At 44.5% G+C, this 15,506-nt stretch overlaps 1 protein-coding gene across 2 annotated transcripts in view; it reads left to right on the top strand.

Moving 5' to 3' along the window:
* WWP1 (WW domain containing E3 ubiquitin protein ligase 1) overlaps nucleotides 1-15,506 on the top strand; it is an 850,740-nt gene that overhangs the window by 606,310 nt on the left and 228,924 nt on the right. For both annotated transcript variants that reach the window (XM_085605336.1, XM_085605333.1), the window contains exon 18: nucleotides 2,740-2,873. In XM_085605336.1, the coding sequence (XP_085461462.1) occupies nucleotides 2,740-2,873 (134 nt within the window). The remainder of the gene's footprint in view (nucleotides 1-2,739; nucleotides 2,874-15,506) is intronic.

Genomic DNA, 15,506 nt, shown 5'->3' with positions numbered 1-15,506 from the left:
TGTGAATGGACATTGTTGTTAATTCAGTTAAGAGCTCAAAATAATGCAGACAATTTATTTTTCAAAATCAATATCAGTGAATGTGCTTAAACTCAAGAATCAGAGAAGTTGGTATGGTTTTTATCATCTTGTATGTGATTAGAACAGCAGCATCTTTTATTGTCAATGTTTGCTGCCTTGTACAAAACCACTGTAACAAGACTTGTGTTTGCCTCAGATCTTCAACATTTAGTCTTCTAAGCGGCTAATGACAATTCATCCTGCTGTTCCATGTATCATTCTCAGAGTGCTGAACACCTGGATGTAAATAGTTATTTCACATTCATACTTTTGCATGAACATGCCCAATATTCTCAAGTTGGTGACAACATATTATTACTCTATTTTGCAACGTCCTATCCTTCTTTCTGTGACTGCACTTTCAGGGTGCATATACTGGTTCCTGGCCTTTCCTTCCCATACATATTTATCTTGTTTTCCTTGGACACCTTCACCTCTTCGCGTGGGGTAATAACTGGCAGTGCCTAAAATAGGTAGAGTAGATGCAATAGCAAATTTATCCTGACAGTGTTAATGCTGTCTAGCATGTATACTGTCATCTGCAGTTCCATAGATCACCTGTAATTTCCTCTTGTAATCTTGGTCAATGAGCCCCCAGAGCTTTGTGCAGCAAATTTGTTAGGTAAATCCCAAAGCAACTCCGGCCCAAGAAATTAATTCAGGACTTCAGTAGGACTTACCTCGTACCCAGATGTTGTCCCATTATTGACTAATCAATTCATTAAGACCTCAAGGGTTTTCTCTTTCACCTAACATTATAAAAGTATTAATAACCCTCCCCAAGGGTCCAACTATATTTGATTTCGGTCAAATTCTCTTCTCCGAGTAATTTTGCCATCGAGAAATAATGGAGAAAGTGGATCCCTGGTGCTTCCTTCTGTTGAGGGTGACCATGTTGAATCTCCCATCAGTGAACAGGATAATTGCCTTTGGTCTCTTTTAATTTACTTCATTTCCCGAAACCCATTATCAGCTCTTCCTTTTGCTTTTCTCAATAAATGTATTGGCCAGAATGTTATCTGCTTTGTTCCTTTCCTCATAAAATGTTTCCCTAATGAAAAGCAGTTCTGTATGATGCACAAAAAAATTCAGATGGCATCTTAGCAGTAAGGCCAATGAATGAGATTTACACCTGGAGGCACTGAAAGAAGAGTGTGCTTCGTATCCAGAGGACTACAAATTTGTCAGACCATCCATCTGTTGTCCATCGCAAAATTCTGCATTGTTGTCTCTTAGAACAGATGGCATGTTGTGTGTTCTCGACTAACAAAACCAGAATGTGCATGTGTTTCCAGATTCAGTGGTCCAAACCCATGAGCAGCATGTTGGGCATGATCCAAATTGACCTTCAGCTTTAACTGTAGTTTTGGAATAATTTTCAGTTTAATCCAGATGCGTGATCCAGTTGAACAAGCTGTGATCCAAGCATTATTGGTCACGGATTTCAGTTTTGTGCCGGCATCTTTCCCTTTTTGCCTGCGCCCTCATCTCGAACCTGGAGCAATTTTTTAAAACTATTTTCGACAAATTAAATTTTTTGGGTGCAGTTACACATGTCTCACCCTAAAAGCTCAGGATTTAAGCAGTGTAGCGACTGTGATGGGCAGATGTCCTTGACAGATCCACACCAGATCTGCTTATTACCTATGATGCCTGCGGTCGGACCACAATGCTATGGTCTGCTTTTCTTGTCAAAGCATTCACCTCAAGGCGTAGATGACCGGGAGACCAAGATGTTCATGTGTTGGGCTCAGGATGACCATCATGGAAGAAGAAAGTCAAGACAAAGGTCAGAGGCCACACAGTCTCCCCCTTCGTCAAAGTCCTCGTAGCACAATCACAAAAAGAAGAGATGCCTGAGTCAATGGAATGTATGACAATCCACAGAGGGTCTGACACCTGCAACTACACGGACCCAATGAGATTCCAGACCTGCTACCGCCTGCAGCTCTGACTTGGAGGCCCCAACCCGGTCAGCCTTACCTGGAGTTCCCTGCTCCAGGACCAGATCCAGCTCTTTTATCTAAACTTCATGTTTGCTGTATTTTGTCATGGCATGGTCTCCTCGGAGCACTTGGTGATTTCCATGGTTCCAGTAGGATATGCCTTTGAAGCCCTTTTGACGCTCCATCATGTGCTCTTTTCTCATCTTTGCTGGCTCTTTGTTGCACAGAACCTTACTACATAAATCATGCAGTAACTATTCCCCTTTTGTTTGCAGAACCAGATCCTTCAGCCTTCATTTCATAAACATTATAGTATGAAAAGAGTGCAGATGTTGTCTACTGACTAATCTAGGTTTGCATTATGCAAATTACCAATAGTTGAATACGAACACAGGTCAATTATTTCATACAGTACAGGTAATTTTGATTTATTTACAGTGATACATTATATGTGATGTTGTAGAGTTTCACAATTCCTTGATGGCTTTGCAAATTTCAATGAATATACAGCTGAAGCCCTACACATGTTAAATTATCGTCTTAATTCAATGGTCTGGGCCTTTCAAATATGTCGCAAACTTAAACAGAGTTAGTCAATGCTCCTTTCTCAACCCATTCCTGTGAATAGATTTCAGTGACCCCATGCACAGTACATCAAAATATCTATTGCTTTACTCTAAATATATTGCCTGCACACTTTTAGATGAACTGAATTTAGTTTTTTTCTTTACAGGCCTTGTTTCATGGAAAATTTATTGACACTGGTTTTTCACTGCCATTCTACAAACGCATGCTAAGCAAGAAACTTACCATAAAAGATCTGGAATCCATTGATCCTGAATTTTATAACTCCCTTATCTGGATCAGGTTTGTTAAATCTGTTATATTTCAAATATATTTAGTTCTTAACAAATATTAAAACAATTCAGGTTATCTTGTCTCTTGGTAGGTTCTGCGAGTATGATGAAATAATTACTTCATCATAGACCATTCATTTTCATACAATGCTCTAATGAAAAATCTTGTGTTTTAAATTAATATTTGTATGTGCCACATTAGCTGAATTAAGTTCGAGAATTTAGTTTGTATTTATGTAGAAACAATTTGCTTACAAATGTAAAACGGTTTGAGATTGAATTTGATTGGTGGTTCATGGAAATGTGATTCTTTTAAGATGGAAAACCTAATTGAAAGGATTTCAAGACAGACCGCATCTTTATTTAGCTGAAAAATCAAACAGCACCTCTATTTTTGTTTGATAATGACCTGTACATGAACACTGGGCTCTTCCCACTCAGATGCTTATGACCGGAAGTCTTCTTCAGTGTTCATTACTCTTATTTTCACCTGACCTTTTTCATAGCACAATTGTTTGGGTGAAAATGAAGTACGGATAAGTATTTTATCTCTCTACTTTTACTTCACAACTGTTCAAGACGTCCTTACTCTTTGTAAGGTAACGACAATCCTAGTCCAGTTAAGAGGCAGACTAACCCTAAATTTACCTGTGCTCACCCTCTTGTATTTTGGCAAGAACAGTCAGGCTTAACTTTAGAGGCTGTGTGTAAAGTATTTGTGCAACACTTCAAACAGTGAAAATGCCACACAAAAATGATTCCACACCAGTTTAGAACAAGCATTGGCATAGCCAATAGGTCTCGCATTTGGGACCTTATAAGTGTTTAGCCATGCAACAGTTGATGTTGTTGCACCAAGTATATTGTGATGCATAACGAAATACTTATAAGGTCCCAAAAGCGAGACCTATTGGCTATGCCAGTGCTTGTTGTTGCCATGGGCCAGTTTTACAGCAAAATATTTTTTTGCCCTTTTATGTTGGTAGCATTGACATCCAGAAAGACATCTAAGCAATGTATGCCTTAGATTATTGTGTGTCTTTATTTTCCTGCTCAGTTGACGAGATGATGACCTCTCCACACCCCTTGAGTGATTTCCTGGTTTAGGCATTAGACATTTTTCGTGTTTGTCAGTTAGCTGTCATGTGCAAAAACGAAAAAGACAATAGGTTTGGAAGGAAATACCAGAGAGGATAACCTCCTTTTTGAGATTTGTCAAATTGGTGATGAGGTTTCTCGGATATTATATTGCCGTTGCTCATTTATGGTAGGGTCAGATGAATTGATTGGCCGAATACATTGACTGCTGTAGTCTGTGTTTAACCTACGGTTTTGAATGCAATGGTAGATGTTGATGGTTCGTTTTCTGAATATGATGTTTCTAATGTAAGTGTGAATTTCCATTAGAGTGCATTGCTGCAGGATTGCACCAGCATACACAGAGAACCGCTGCAGTGTGATCTTATGTAGGAGTGACATAAATAAGAAAAGTGTAGCATGCACAATAATTATAGGTTCCTGAGAATGTCTAGTAGTCTACATAGGTTAACCGATAATTATAAACCTTTACCGGTTGCTGGTATCAAAAGCTTAAGGCTCCATGTTCTCTGGTTAGGTGATTGGAAAAAATAAACTATCAATCTTCCAGCTTTGGGGGAAAAAAAAGACATGGCTTTATGGAATAAATTCTACTTTGGACGTGGCCCATGTTTGCACTGCTTGACTGTACGGAGGGCGGCCGAAAAGACCAACAGAAGAAGAAGACAGGAATCGCCTGCCTCAAGGAGGCAGAGGCAGGAGTCCACAATACGAAGGAGGCTGGTTTACATAGAGTACTCGCAGCTGTTCGCTCCTAAGGACGCAGGTTCGATCCTAACCTCCCTCCCTCCACTCATGATTGTTTCAAGTAAATATGTGAAACATGTCATTGTGCCTCCCAGTGAGATGTTTTGCCTTTTTATGTGTCAGTGTAGCCATCAGAACATATACTCCCTCCTCGCGCCCCAGTACGGTACATTTGGAAAAACAATTGACGTGTACCTCAACGGAGAAGTTCGGGAATTTTGGTGCCTTTTTTTGCGTGTGCTGCTTCAAGACACACTTCTGCAGTGTTGTATAAGCGCTGTAAATAATTGGTCTTAAAAGTACCCAGTTTAATGGTGTTCAGGTACCGACCTCGGAAGGAGGAGTTCCCCTGTGAGGATTTAAAACCATCACCTTCATACCTGTATCAGCATCGGGCATTCAACTCACTCTGCTATTGTGCTAGCAGGCGTTCAAAGCAACACAGGTAGCTCCTATGTGGGACTCTTTCTTGGTGTCAGTAATGCCACGGGGACATATATAATGGTTTGTAGTCGACATTATACTTTGCCATTGCAGCGAGCAGCAGAACCCCTCACATAACCCCCTTAAAAGGCAATTAAACCATTCACCCTAATGGTAATCCCCCCGCTTGTAATTCTAACGTTTGAGTACTTAGCACAGTTCCTGCAAGCCTCACTGAATAAAACATCATTCTTACAGGGACCTCACTTGGAATCTGAAACGCGCTTTGAACGTTCTAAGGTGAAAATAATTGACTTCTCTTCTGTGTAATATTAGGGCGCAGGTCCCTTGTGGTTTGCTGGCTGCAGGAGGGCGTTTAGTCTGTATTTCAATCGTGATGTTTCTCAGCTCCAGCTGCCCTTGTGATGAATCTTTGATGCCCACTGCTACAGACTCTCGAGTCGCAGAAATGCACCCAGGGACGATGCAAGCATTGTTACGTACCCGGAAGTTGCACTGTACTGCATCGCCGCTCCCCAGGCGATGGGCTCTCCTTTGATGCTTTGAGTGGCAATGAGCCAGAGAGATAGGTTGTGGATCAAAGAAAGCTAAGGGATATGTAGGTCAATAGGCGAGAGACTATGGGGAAGTAATGCGGGGGGCAATGGGCAGTTTTGTTCAATTGCTGACCTCCACAACTTATTACAGAGATGAAACGAGGTGAAATAAAAGTCAACACCATAATATTTAAAGTGAAGTCTTTAAAAACACATATAGTATTCCTTGAACTGTAACTCCCATCCAATATGTAGCTTCACTACGCATTCTTATGATCTATGCTGGCAGATTGGCCAAAGCATAAAGTTATTTTTTATGTTTTTATTATCCTGAGCGAGAACACACGTTTGCATCGTAAAAACAAGCATTGGCCACGCGGCCGCGAAAGTGCCGCGGCCGCGAATGACAGCATTAAAAAAATAAACAAGCTTTGGGCACGCGGCCACGAAAGTGACGCGGCCGCGAAAGTGAAAGTGATCGCGCGCTGCGAGCGCGGTGGAGGAAAGACTTATGGCGCTGCACGCGTGCACGCAAGTTTTAGGCCACAGGCAGCACTTTGAAAAGCCGTATACAAAATTTCTCGGCCCGCCAGCGCATTCGCTAGATCAGGCGAGACCTAAAAATAGCTCTGGTTTGATTAAAAGATGACTAAAATTACAAACATCCAATAAGTAGAACTTAAGATATTGATTTTTGAAGTTTATAGTGAAAAATAGCACCAAAAAGCTATTGGAGATATCTGGTCGCAGCAGACAGACAGTCACAAGTTCTGGCCGACCGCGATGGAGTGTGGGATGGCTACAGGGACTAAGCTAGGCCCGCTGAACAAAGTTCACTAAATCAAGGTTGCGTGGATCTGCTTCGAAGATGCAGAGGCAATGTGTCTGTACCGAGATGTAGTGAGGATGTGGTGCGAGGTTCTGTTGCATTGACGTCTAGGATCCTTTAGATGAGGCTTGTGAAGCCAAGTCTTGTGTCGAAGATGCCAGGCATAGCAGCAGCGATACACTGGTTACGATGAGCACTGAAGCTGTGATGTGGAGTTTTGTCAGCGTCGTCATGGCTGCAATTGACAAAAGAGTCGCGCAGCGGTGGTTCTGAAATTGATATGTTGGTATGTTGGTCCCAAGAGGCAGGAGGCACTGGCGATGCTAGTCTTTTGCGACAAGTCCAATCCACTAGCAGTGACGATGCTCCGGTTCTGCTCAGAGATGCGTCGTTCAGCAGAAAAGAGGTATGGGTTCCGCTGGCAAGCACCTTAGGCCCACTTTCAAGGGTCCAGGACTGTGGTGGCACCACCTTGCAGACTCACAGATGGGAGAGTCCAGGTGCAGGGGCCAGCTAGCCCTTGGAGTCACTCTGGGTTTTGGGATAAAGTGATGCAGGACCAGTCCTTTTCACCCAGTGAAGAGGGCAAGCAGGATTCCAGCAGAGTGCCAGTCCAGCAGAGGTCCAGATGTGTACTGAAGTGATGGTGTCTGAGGCCCAGTACTAATACCCAGTGGTGCCTTTGAAGTGGGGTAGACATGCCTTTGTTGAGCTAAGATATCCTTCCTTCCTGCCTCCAGACTCACTAAAGGGGGGAATGCAGCCCTTTGTGTCTGGACAGGACACAGCCTATTCAGCTCTAAGTGAAGCTTTGCCCCGGAAACACTCTTTCCTCTCCCCCGATGCCTCAATGTACAAAAATTCCCCCCTCCCCGCCCCACTGGAGCAGCAAACACTCACCTTGCTGCCTGGATGCCTGGAAGCAAATGGCTTCCAACGCGTCCGGGGCTTTCTGATGACGTCGGCGAGCTGATGTCATGGGATTGCCCGGGGGGGGGGTGGGGGGGGAGGAGTCGGGGGGGCAGCTGAAACTCTTCCGCTGCCATCCCCCTCTGTGGGGGCTAGATCGGTTGCCAATGGGGGGGAGCGCCAGCGCTTCCCCCATGGGTGGGTGCCATGACGGAGCGGTTCCGTCATGAGCACACACCGACCGTGGCTCATGACCGAACCGTTCTGTCATGAGCACCGAAAGGGTTAAATACATTGCACTCTGGGTTGTCCAGAGCCTGCCTTATGAGTGATTTATATGTATAAAAAGGTAATGTTTGGGCCCTGCAAAAGGTTTATTTTTCCAGGTTAACATGACAGTGGCAATAAAACTGCTTGAATATTGTGACTGCCTTCCTACCATTCATTATAGCCATTGATGCATTTAGCATTGAGGCCTTCATCTCTGGGTAAATGCTAGGTAATAAAGACCTTCACAACATGATTTTATGATGTCACAGATCTCTTGGACCAGAGCCTCTTTTAACATTAACAATTTCATTCAAGACACATTACTGAGTGCAGTGTTCTTCCAATTCAGTATATTCAAAGGCAATTTCACTATGAAGAATGGTTCATGTTATACTGTTGCCCGAAATACCACTGCCAGTAATTATTCTTTTTAGAGCTATTATTCCTAGTAGACATAGGCCACTTTTCTAACACAGGTTCACTGCAGAATCTGTTCTGATGGCTATTTCTCCTTAGAGTCTCACCTTATGAATATTGTCCAAGCGCCCAACAGGATCCGGAAAACTTTAACTCCAGCATTGGCTCTCCAGTGCCACTAGGTGATGTCAGGCACTTACAATTGTGTAATGTAAACAGAAGGGCACCCTGCGAGAGGGTAAGAGTTCCTTTAGGCAGGGAAAAAATTGAAATGTAAACTCCTAGGGCAACTCAAATATGTTCAAAATTTACATAAAATAGCTTTATATCAACTTATAGGGACAACAGACCATACTATAAAAAATTACAACATATATTTTATTTGAACAAAACAGTATAAATATTACATTGTATAATTTACATCTCTACTTGAGTCATAACTGCATTCACTCTAAAATCCTTCTACACAATAAGAACCAGGTACACAGACAATAGCAACATAAGTATGATGAACTAACAATATCTCGTATTTCCTAGTTTATCATGAGTTTTTCCTCAAGATCGAAAAGACACTGGTCTATAAACACAAAATAATATCAGGTGACAGTCTGTGGCTGGAAACACAAATTTCTTTCTATGAACGTTTCGGCACAAAAGTGGCAGGGTACCTGTATGTATGTATGTATGTATGTGTGTGTGTATGTATGTATATATGTGTATGTGTATATATATATATATATATATATATATTTTTTTTTTCAAGGTACTCCGCTTCTATTCCTTGTGTTTCTTTCCCAGAGAACGGATACGGACCACAGATTAAGTGCAAAGTTATTTTATTTTAGAGCAAATGTCGCCATGACGCGTTTCAGCCCTTCCCCACGGGCCTTGATCACATGACACAGTCAAGCGTTGTACATTGGCTTATAAAGTGAAAAATGCAGACGTAATTATTGTAGCAAATGCATACAAGAATGGTCAATATTGAAAACACTCACTAAGAACTTAGTCTTTTTTCATTTTTCTCAATAAACCATGATTGACTGGGCTATGTAAAATACAAACAAACACCACTGATTTTACGATGAACAATAATACCTTACAATAAAATCAGTTAAAAGCAATACATGATAAAAATAAATGCATTTACGTCTCCCCAAGTAATGAAATGTGCAAAAATGTATTTAAATTGTGCAAAAAGTGCTTTAGTGAAATTAGATTTTAAAATTTAGACAATAAACCAACAAAAAGATTTTCTTTTTGGCAATAGGCGTAAGTATAGCGCCGTAAATATCTGTATAAATACACAAATAACTAATGCCACTGTTTACTGGACACTAGTAAACACAAAGGATACTGGAGCCCCAGTAATCCTTAACCAAGTACGGTAGGCATGAATTTACAAATAAATCCGATTATAAAGCATTGCGGTGGTGCCACCTTGGCACACTTGTAGATCCCAATCTGATCAGTACCCGATAGGATATCGGTCTAAATACCAGAAGTCCTTACTTATAGAGCATATGATATCCTAATGCTGTTAATAGTCAGTTTCAAGAAAGTGGACAATAGAGTATCTCGTTGATTTCTACCGACAAGCCCTGATCTTCACACACATAAATAAATGAATACACATGTGATAAATATTAAATAAGCAATACAATGCAATCTATAATAGATCAAATCTGCTTAAATATTCATATATGCAACAAATAAATATGTATATTGAAAAAATCATTGAAATGTCAATCAATAAATACGATTATAAAATCCACAATCATAAAAACCCATAAATATTGCTCTCAAGCTGATCTAAAATTCCTAGTCTAAAAATCACAGTAAAAATCACAGTTAGATAGGTCGACAATCTGGAAAAATTCTACAGACATGTAAAAAGATCCTCTGTTACATTCAAACCAGAAGGCTGTTTCGTGTTCAAATCTAAAATGTATCTAGTTTCCAACTGGCGTAGTTTTTCTTCTCTATTTCCCCCACTCCTACTGGCAGGGATTGAGTCAATAACAAAATATCTTAAATCTTTACTTTTTGAATCATGTTTGGCTTTAAAATGTCGCGCCACCGGATATGTATTGTCCTGATTGTTTATTGCCCTCAAGTGCTGTAATATTCTTTTATGTACTTGGAGCTTATTGCTCCCTACGTAAAGTAAGTTGCATGGACATGATAATACATATATTGCAAATTCGGTCTTACATGTAAGCAATTTGCCAATTTTGTGTTTTTTCTGATCAAAGGGAGTATTATACTTGGTTTTATTCTCACCTTGTTGGCATGCTTTACACAATTTGAAATTGAAAAAACCAGTATGGGTTTGTAGCCAACAAGTAGAGTCAATAACTTCGGGTCTAGTTTTGACTAAATCGTCTCTCATAGAGCGACCTCTGCTGTAGGTTATGGACGGTCTTTTAGGTAATTTGGGTCCTATGATGGGGTCACTGAGAACCAAAGGCCAGTTTCGACATATTATAGATTCAATCTTTTTACGCTGTTGACTATATTGGATTACAATTCTAAATTCCTTATCAGTTTAATCAATGTTGATTTCTGCTCCATTAGATGAGGTATTGGTTCTAGATTCTGTAACTCAAATCTACTTTTTCGCATAGATTTGTTAATGGCATTGTCTATCATCAATTCAGAGTATCCCCTTTCTTTGAACCTCTGTTTGCTTTCAGCCTGGGCCATCAACAAATCATTGTCCTTACTGTGAATACGCCTCAGCCGAAGCATTTCACCGTAAGGAAACTGGTTACTAGCTGTTTGACATGGGAGCTACTCACATTGAGTGTCGAGTTACCAGCGGTTTCCTTCCGATTTAAGTTTTGTCTCAATTCTACCGTTGTCAATATATACCTCTCTGTCAAGGAAACTCACTGTTGATGCACTAATGCTGGCAGTGAAATGCAAATTCAAATCATTCACATTGATAGCCTGTATAAACTCCTGGGCTGCATCTGTACTACCATCCCATATAATGAACAAGTCATCAATAAAGCGCAGCCATAACTTGTCATTAGTTATATACACATATATACACACACACACACACTCTCTCTCTCTGTCTCTCTCTCTCTCTCTCTCTCTCTCTCTCTCTCTCTCTCTCTCTCTCTCTCTCTCTCTCTCTCTCTGTCTCTCTCTCTCTCTCGTCAGTATATAGTTAGGACCTAGTTTCCATAGGAAAAGCGTTTTTTGTTTTCCCAATAGCTTTAGCGCCAGATGACGAATCTTCGCGAAAGTTTTAAAACTCGTGGGGCGCTCCGGTAAGCTCCTATCCTGAAAATTTCAGGGTGAATCGGTAAGCGGGGGCCGAGAAAAAAGGGGGGTCCCAAAACGTGTTTTCTCCATGTTATTTTCCATAGGAAACTTTGGACACGGCTACAGCCTGAACTGCTGAACGGAATTGCACCACATTTGGCAAAAAGGTTGCCGTTGTTTCAGAAATAACTTTTTTTGTTAAATGGTGTAAATCCGTTTAGTAGTTCCTGAGAAATTGAAAAAAAAAGGTCGAAAAATGAATTTCCCATAGGAAACTTTAGACACGGCTACAGCTCGAACTGCTGAACGGAATTACACCACATTTGGCAAAAAGGTAGTGCTTGGTTCAGAAAGCTCCCTTTTTTTATTTTTAAATGGTGTAAATCCGTTCAGTAGTGGCACAGAAAATGAAATAATAAAAGTTTCGATATATAGAGGCGTTGTGGATCCGCGGACCCTCCCGACCACGAGCTTTATTCTAATTGGCTGTCAACACTCCAAACCAGGAAGTGTTGGCAGACATCTTGTGCCTCGGTAACCGAGGCACAAGGAAACAAAGGTGATTTTTTTTTTTTAAATCGGTGAGATTCACGCACCCAGCGCGAATTTCGGCCGAAAATACAAAAAAACGAAGCGCGTACTCCCGCGCTTCGTTGTATTGTTGTGGTAAATATCCGTGGTAAATATCAGTGCACAACGTCACCAGCCTCTGAGAAAATAGCATCCAATCAATGAAGGTGCGATTCCCCCTCCCCCTTCAGCTTTACCCCCCCCTTCATCATCACAGCCCCTCCTCCAGTATCATCGAGTCTAAAACTAGTAGACTCCTTCCAACGCTGCCATTCTCTAAAGCGCCTCAAAGGCGCTTCATGCTCTTGGTGACACTTTCCGCATCTTACACAATAACTTAAGCTGGCTTCCTCTCAGGACTCTGCATTTGATTGACGTGCATTAATTAAGCAGTTCCGCACTTTCAAGATATTTATTTCGTAAGTGCTTAACACATGGATATAGCCCCCCAGGGCCCTTCGAGGGCCCCCCACCTCCTGACACTAAACAGAGGGTGCTACCAGCAGCATTTCATGCCACAGGTTTGCTCTGAGCGGGCGCGCGCATGTTTGGAATCGTGCACTCTTTACCACCCCCTAAAATGAACAAACACCGCACAGATCTCTTCTGCAAAAACAGAAACTACTAAAATTTCAAACTCACGTGAAGAATTCCCAAGAAAGGTTCGACCTGCTGGCACTGCCCCTGCCCAGCTGATGCCACCATACCTGGCAACCCTGGAGCGCTTCTTTAACCTTCTAATTGTAAAGTGCCGGTGAGTGAAGAAAAAGCGCGAAGATACTCCGGGCTATCCATAAACTGTATAAAATGTATTCTTTTCAGTCCTATTATAAGATCAGGTTCATTAGAACCAATTCGGTGGCAGTAATTAGACAGCAGGGGTGTAGTACCGCATAATGACACATGATTACACCTCCCCTGGGAGATTACTGCTTTACTCTGCAGCCTTAACTGCTCAGAGCTCGTGTGCGCGCTTCGGACTGATCGCAGAGCTACCCAGGGAGGATGAGCAGCTGCCAGGGCTCACAGGCTTACTCCGTAGACAGCAGAGCTATCTCTCCAGTCAGACAGATCCCACTGCTCAGAGCTCATGGGCGCGCCACTAGCTGATCTCAGAGCTTCCCAGGGAGGATGAGAAGCTGCCAGGGCTCACAGGCTCACTTCGGAGACAGCAGTGCTATCCCCCAGTTGGACACGCTCCTGAATCTTACGTGCTTAGATCTTATGTAACAGAGCTGTCCTTCGTGTTCGTGAATCGTACATGCTCATCTTTCATGCTCTGATATTAAAAGACAGAGCAGTCCCTCAGGTTTCTAAATGTCATATACTCATATCTTTGACAGCGCAGCTGTCCCTCATGTCCTTGCGCCTTATATGCTTGGATAACAGATGCCTCAACTGTCCTTCAGGGTCACATGCTCAGATGCTAGACAGTGAAGCTGTCCCTCATGTTCCCGAGTCTTACATTCTCCGATCCTAGACAGCGCAGCTGTCCCTCATGTTCCTGCTTCTTACATTCTCCGATCCTAAACAGCGCAGCTGTCCCTCATGTTCCTGAGTCTTACATTCACAGATCCTATACAGCGCAGCTGTCCCTCATGCTCATGAGTCTTACTTTCTCTGGTCCTAGACAGCACAGCTGTCCCTCCTGTTCCTGAGTCTTATTCTCCAATCATAGACAGAAGGGAGGGGCGGGGCCTGAGGTGACATGTGTGCAAACACGCCCTGTGGCTCGTATCTGAACGAAACACGTTAGTTAGATTCCTCACCTTAGAATATCCCCAGGCGTCAGACTGGATCCGGAAGATTTTTCGTCAGCAATACCCCTTGCGCGTCGCTAGGCGTCGTGCGCCGGAATGACGTCGTCGGAGTACTTAGACGCCGCCCTCGCGCGCTGACGTCAGTTCTTCTTTTTTCTGCGCCAGTAAGCGCAGATCCGGAAGAGCTACCCCTTTTAGTCTGTTTTTACTAAGTTTTTTGATCCTTTTTGATCTTGTCTCGACTCCGGTGCCGGTAGGATGCCTGGTTTTAAAGCCTGTGCTGACTGCAGCCGCTTGATGTCGGTTACGGACCATCACCGCCGGTGCCTTTACTGTTTGGGCCTCGACCACGACGCGGAGTCGTGTTCGGACTGCAAGGCCCTGACCTCGAAGGCTAGACGGGAGCGGTCCCGTAAGCTTCTCGAGATTCGCCACTCGGCTCCGCGCCCCTCTCGATCCCAGTCCAGGAGGAGGTCCAAGGATCGGTCGCGGAGCCGCAGCCAACGTCATCATCGATCGTCTGGCTCCAAGTCTTCGGGTAAGTCGAAGCACTCCAAGAAGTCCAAGAGGCGACACCGCTCTTCGGACTCCCTCGCCGGTCGCGCAACTCGGCCGATGGTCAGGGTGGTTCCACCCCCGCGGCTCCAGCGGAGCCGCAGGCGCCGCGCAAGTCCCCATACCCGCCGGTCCCTGGGACTGATGCGACGCCGGCGGAAGTCAGTGCCTTCCTCTCGGCCATGAGGAACCTGGCTCCGCCGTCGACGCCCGCTGGCGCGCCTTCGGGCCCCGCGGACCCGACTGGGCAACCTTGCCTGCAGGCGGCTCCGGCCCCGTCGACGGCTCCGGCCTCGACGCCGCAAGTGCCCGAGGGACCCGTTCCCGAGTCCCCGCTGACGCCGGTCGACCTCGTAACGCCTCCTCCGCCGGCGTCGACACCGGTACCACCTCCGACGCCGGCGTCGTGCCCCAGTTCAGCCCCGGTCCGGGCCCGGCGCCGTTACGGCGTCGATGGGCGGCACGTTCGGCGCCGCTGGAGACACATTATGTCTATCGTCCGGCTCCGATCCTTCCTCCTGCTTACCAGGAATCGGATGACGGGGGCGAATGGGAGGGATCCGAGGATCCTATGGCCGTTCAGGCTCAGCTGTCACAGGACTGGGCAGATGAACTGGGGGAGGCCAGTGGTCTGGATACCTCTCCAGACACTGGATTCATCTCTCCTCCGACTGTGGCTTCGGAGGAGGGTGCTGCTTTCTCTGTGGTGCTGCGCAAGGCGGCCGCAGCCCTTGGGCTCGAGCTACCTGCCGTGGCTGTGAGGACTAACGTCCTCACTGAGGTGCTTCAGTCTGCAGCAAGCTCCACTGAGCCTCTGCTGCCATTCAATGAGGCCCTCACTGACGTTCTGCAGGGCACCTGGTCCAAGCACTCCACAGTCCCTCCTGTCAGGAACGTCGCCAGGCGCCACCGCCCTGCTCCGGGCGACCCCAGTTTTCTGTCCCAACACCCTACCCCCGAGAGCCTGGTTATCCAGGCCTCTACCTCCCAATCCTCCTTCCCGACCGCTCCGCCGGACCGGGATTCCAAGAGACTGGAACAGTTCGGCAAAAAGCTGTTCTCCTCCCTTAGTTTGGGCCTGCGGTCTTTGAACACCGCCTGTCTCTTGGACCGTTATTCCCACTCCCTGTGGGATACGGTGGAGGACGTGCTGCCCCTGTGTCCGGAGGAGGTCCAGACACGACTTACCCAGGCTCTGGCCGATGGGAGGGATGCAGCACGACATGCTATCA

The sequence above is a fragment of the Triturus cristatus genome, chromosome 5_1, assembly GCF_964204655.1.
Source record: "Triturus cristatus chromosome 5_1, aTriCri1.1, whole genome shotgun sequence".
Lineage (NCBI taxonomy): Eukaryota > Metazoa > Chordata > Amphibia > Caudata > Salamandridae > Triturus > Triturus cristatus.
The sequence above is the reverse complement of the archived record's forward strand: the minus strand, read 5'-3'. Positions and strand labels throughout refer to the sequence as shown.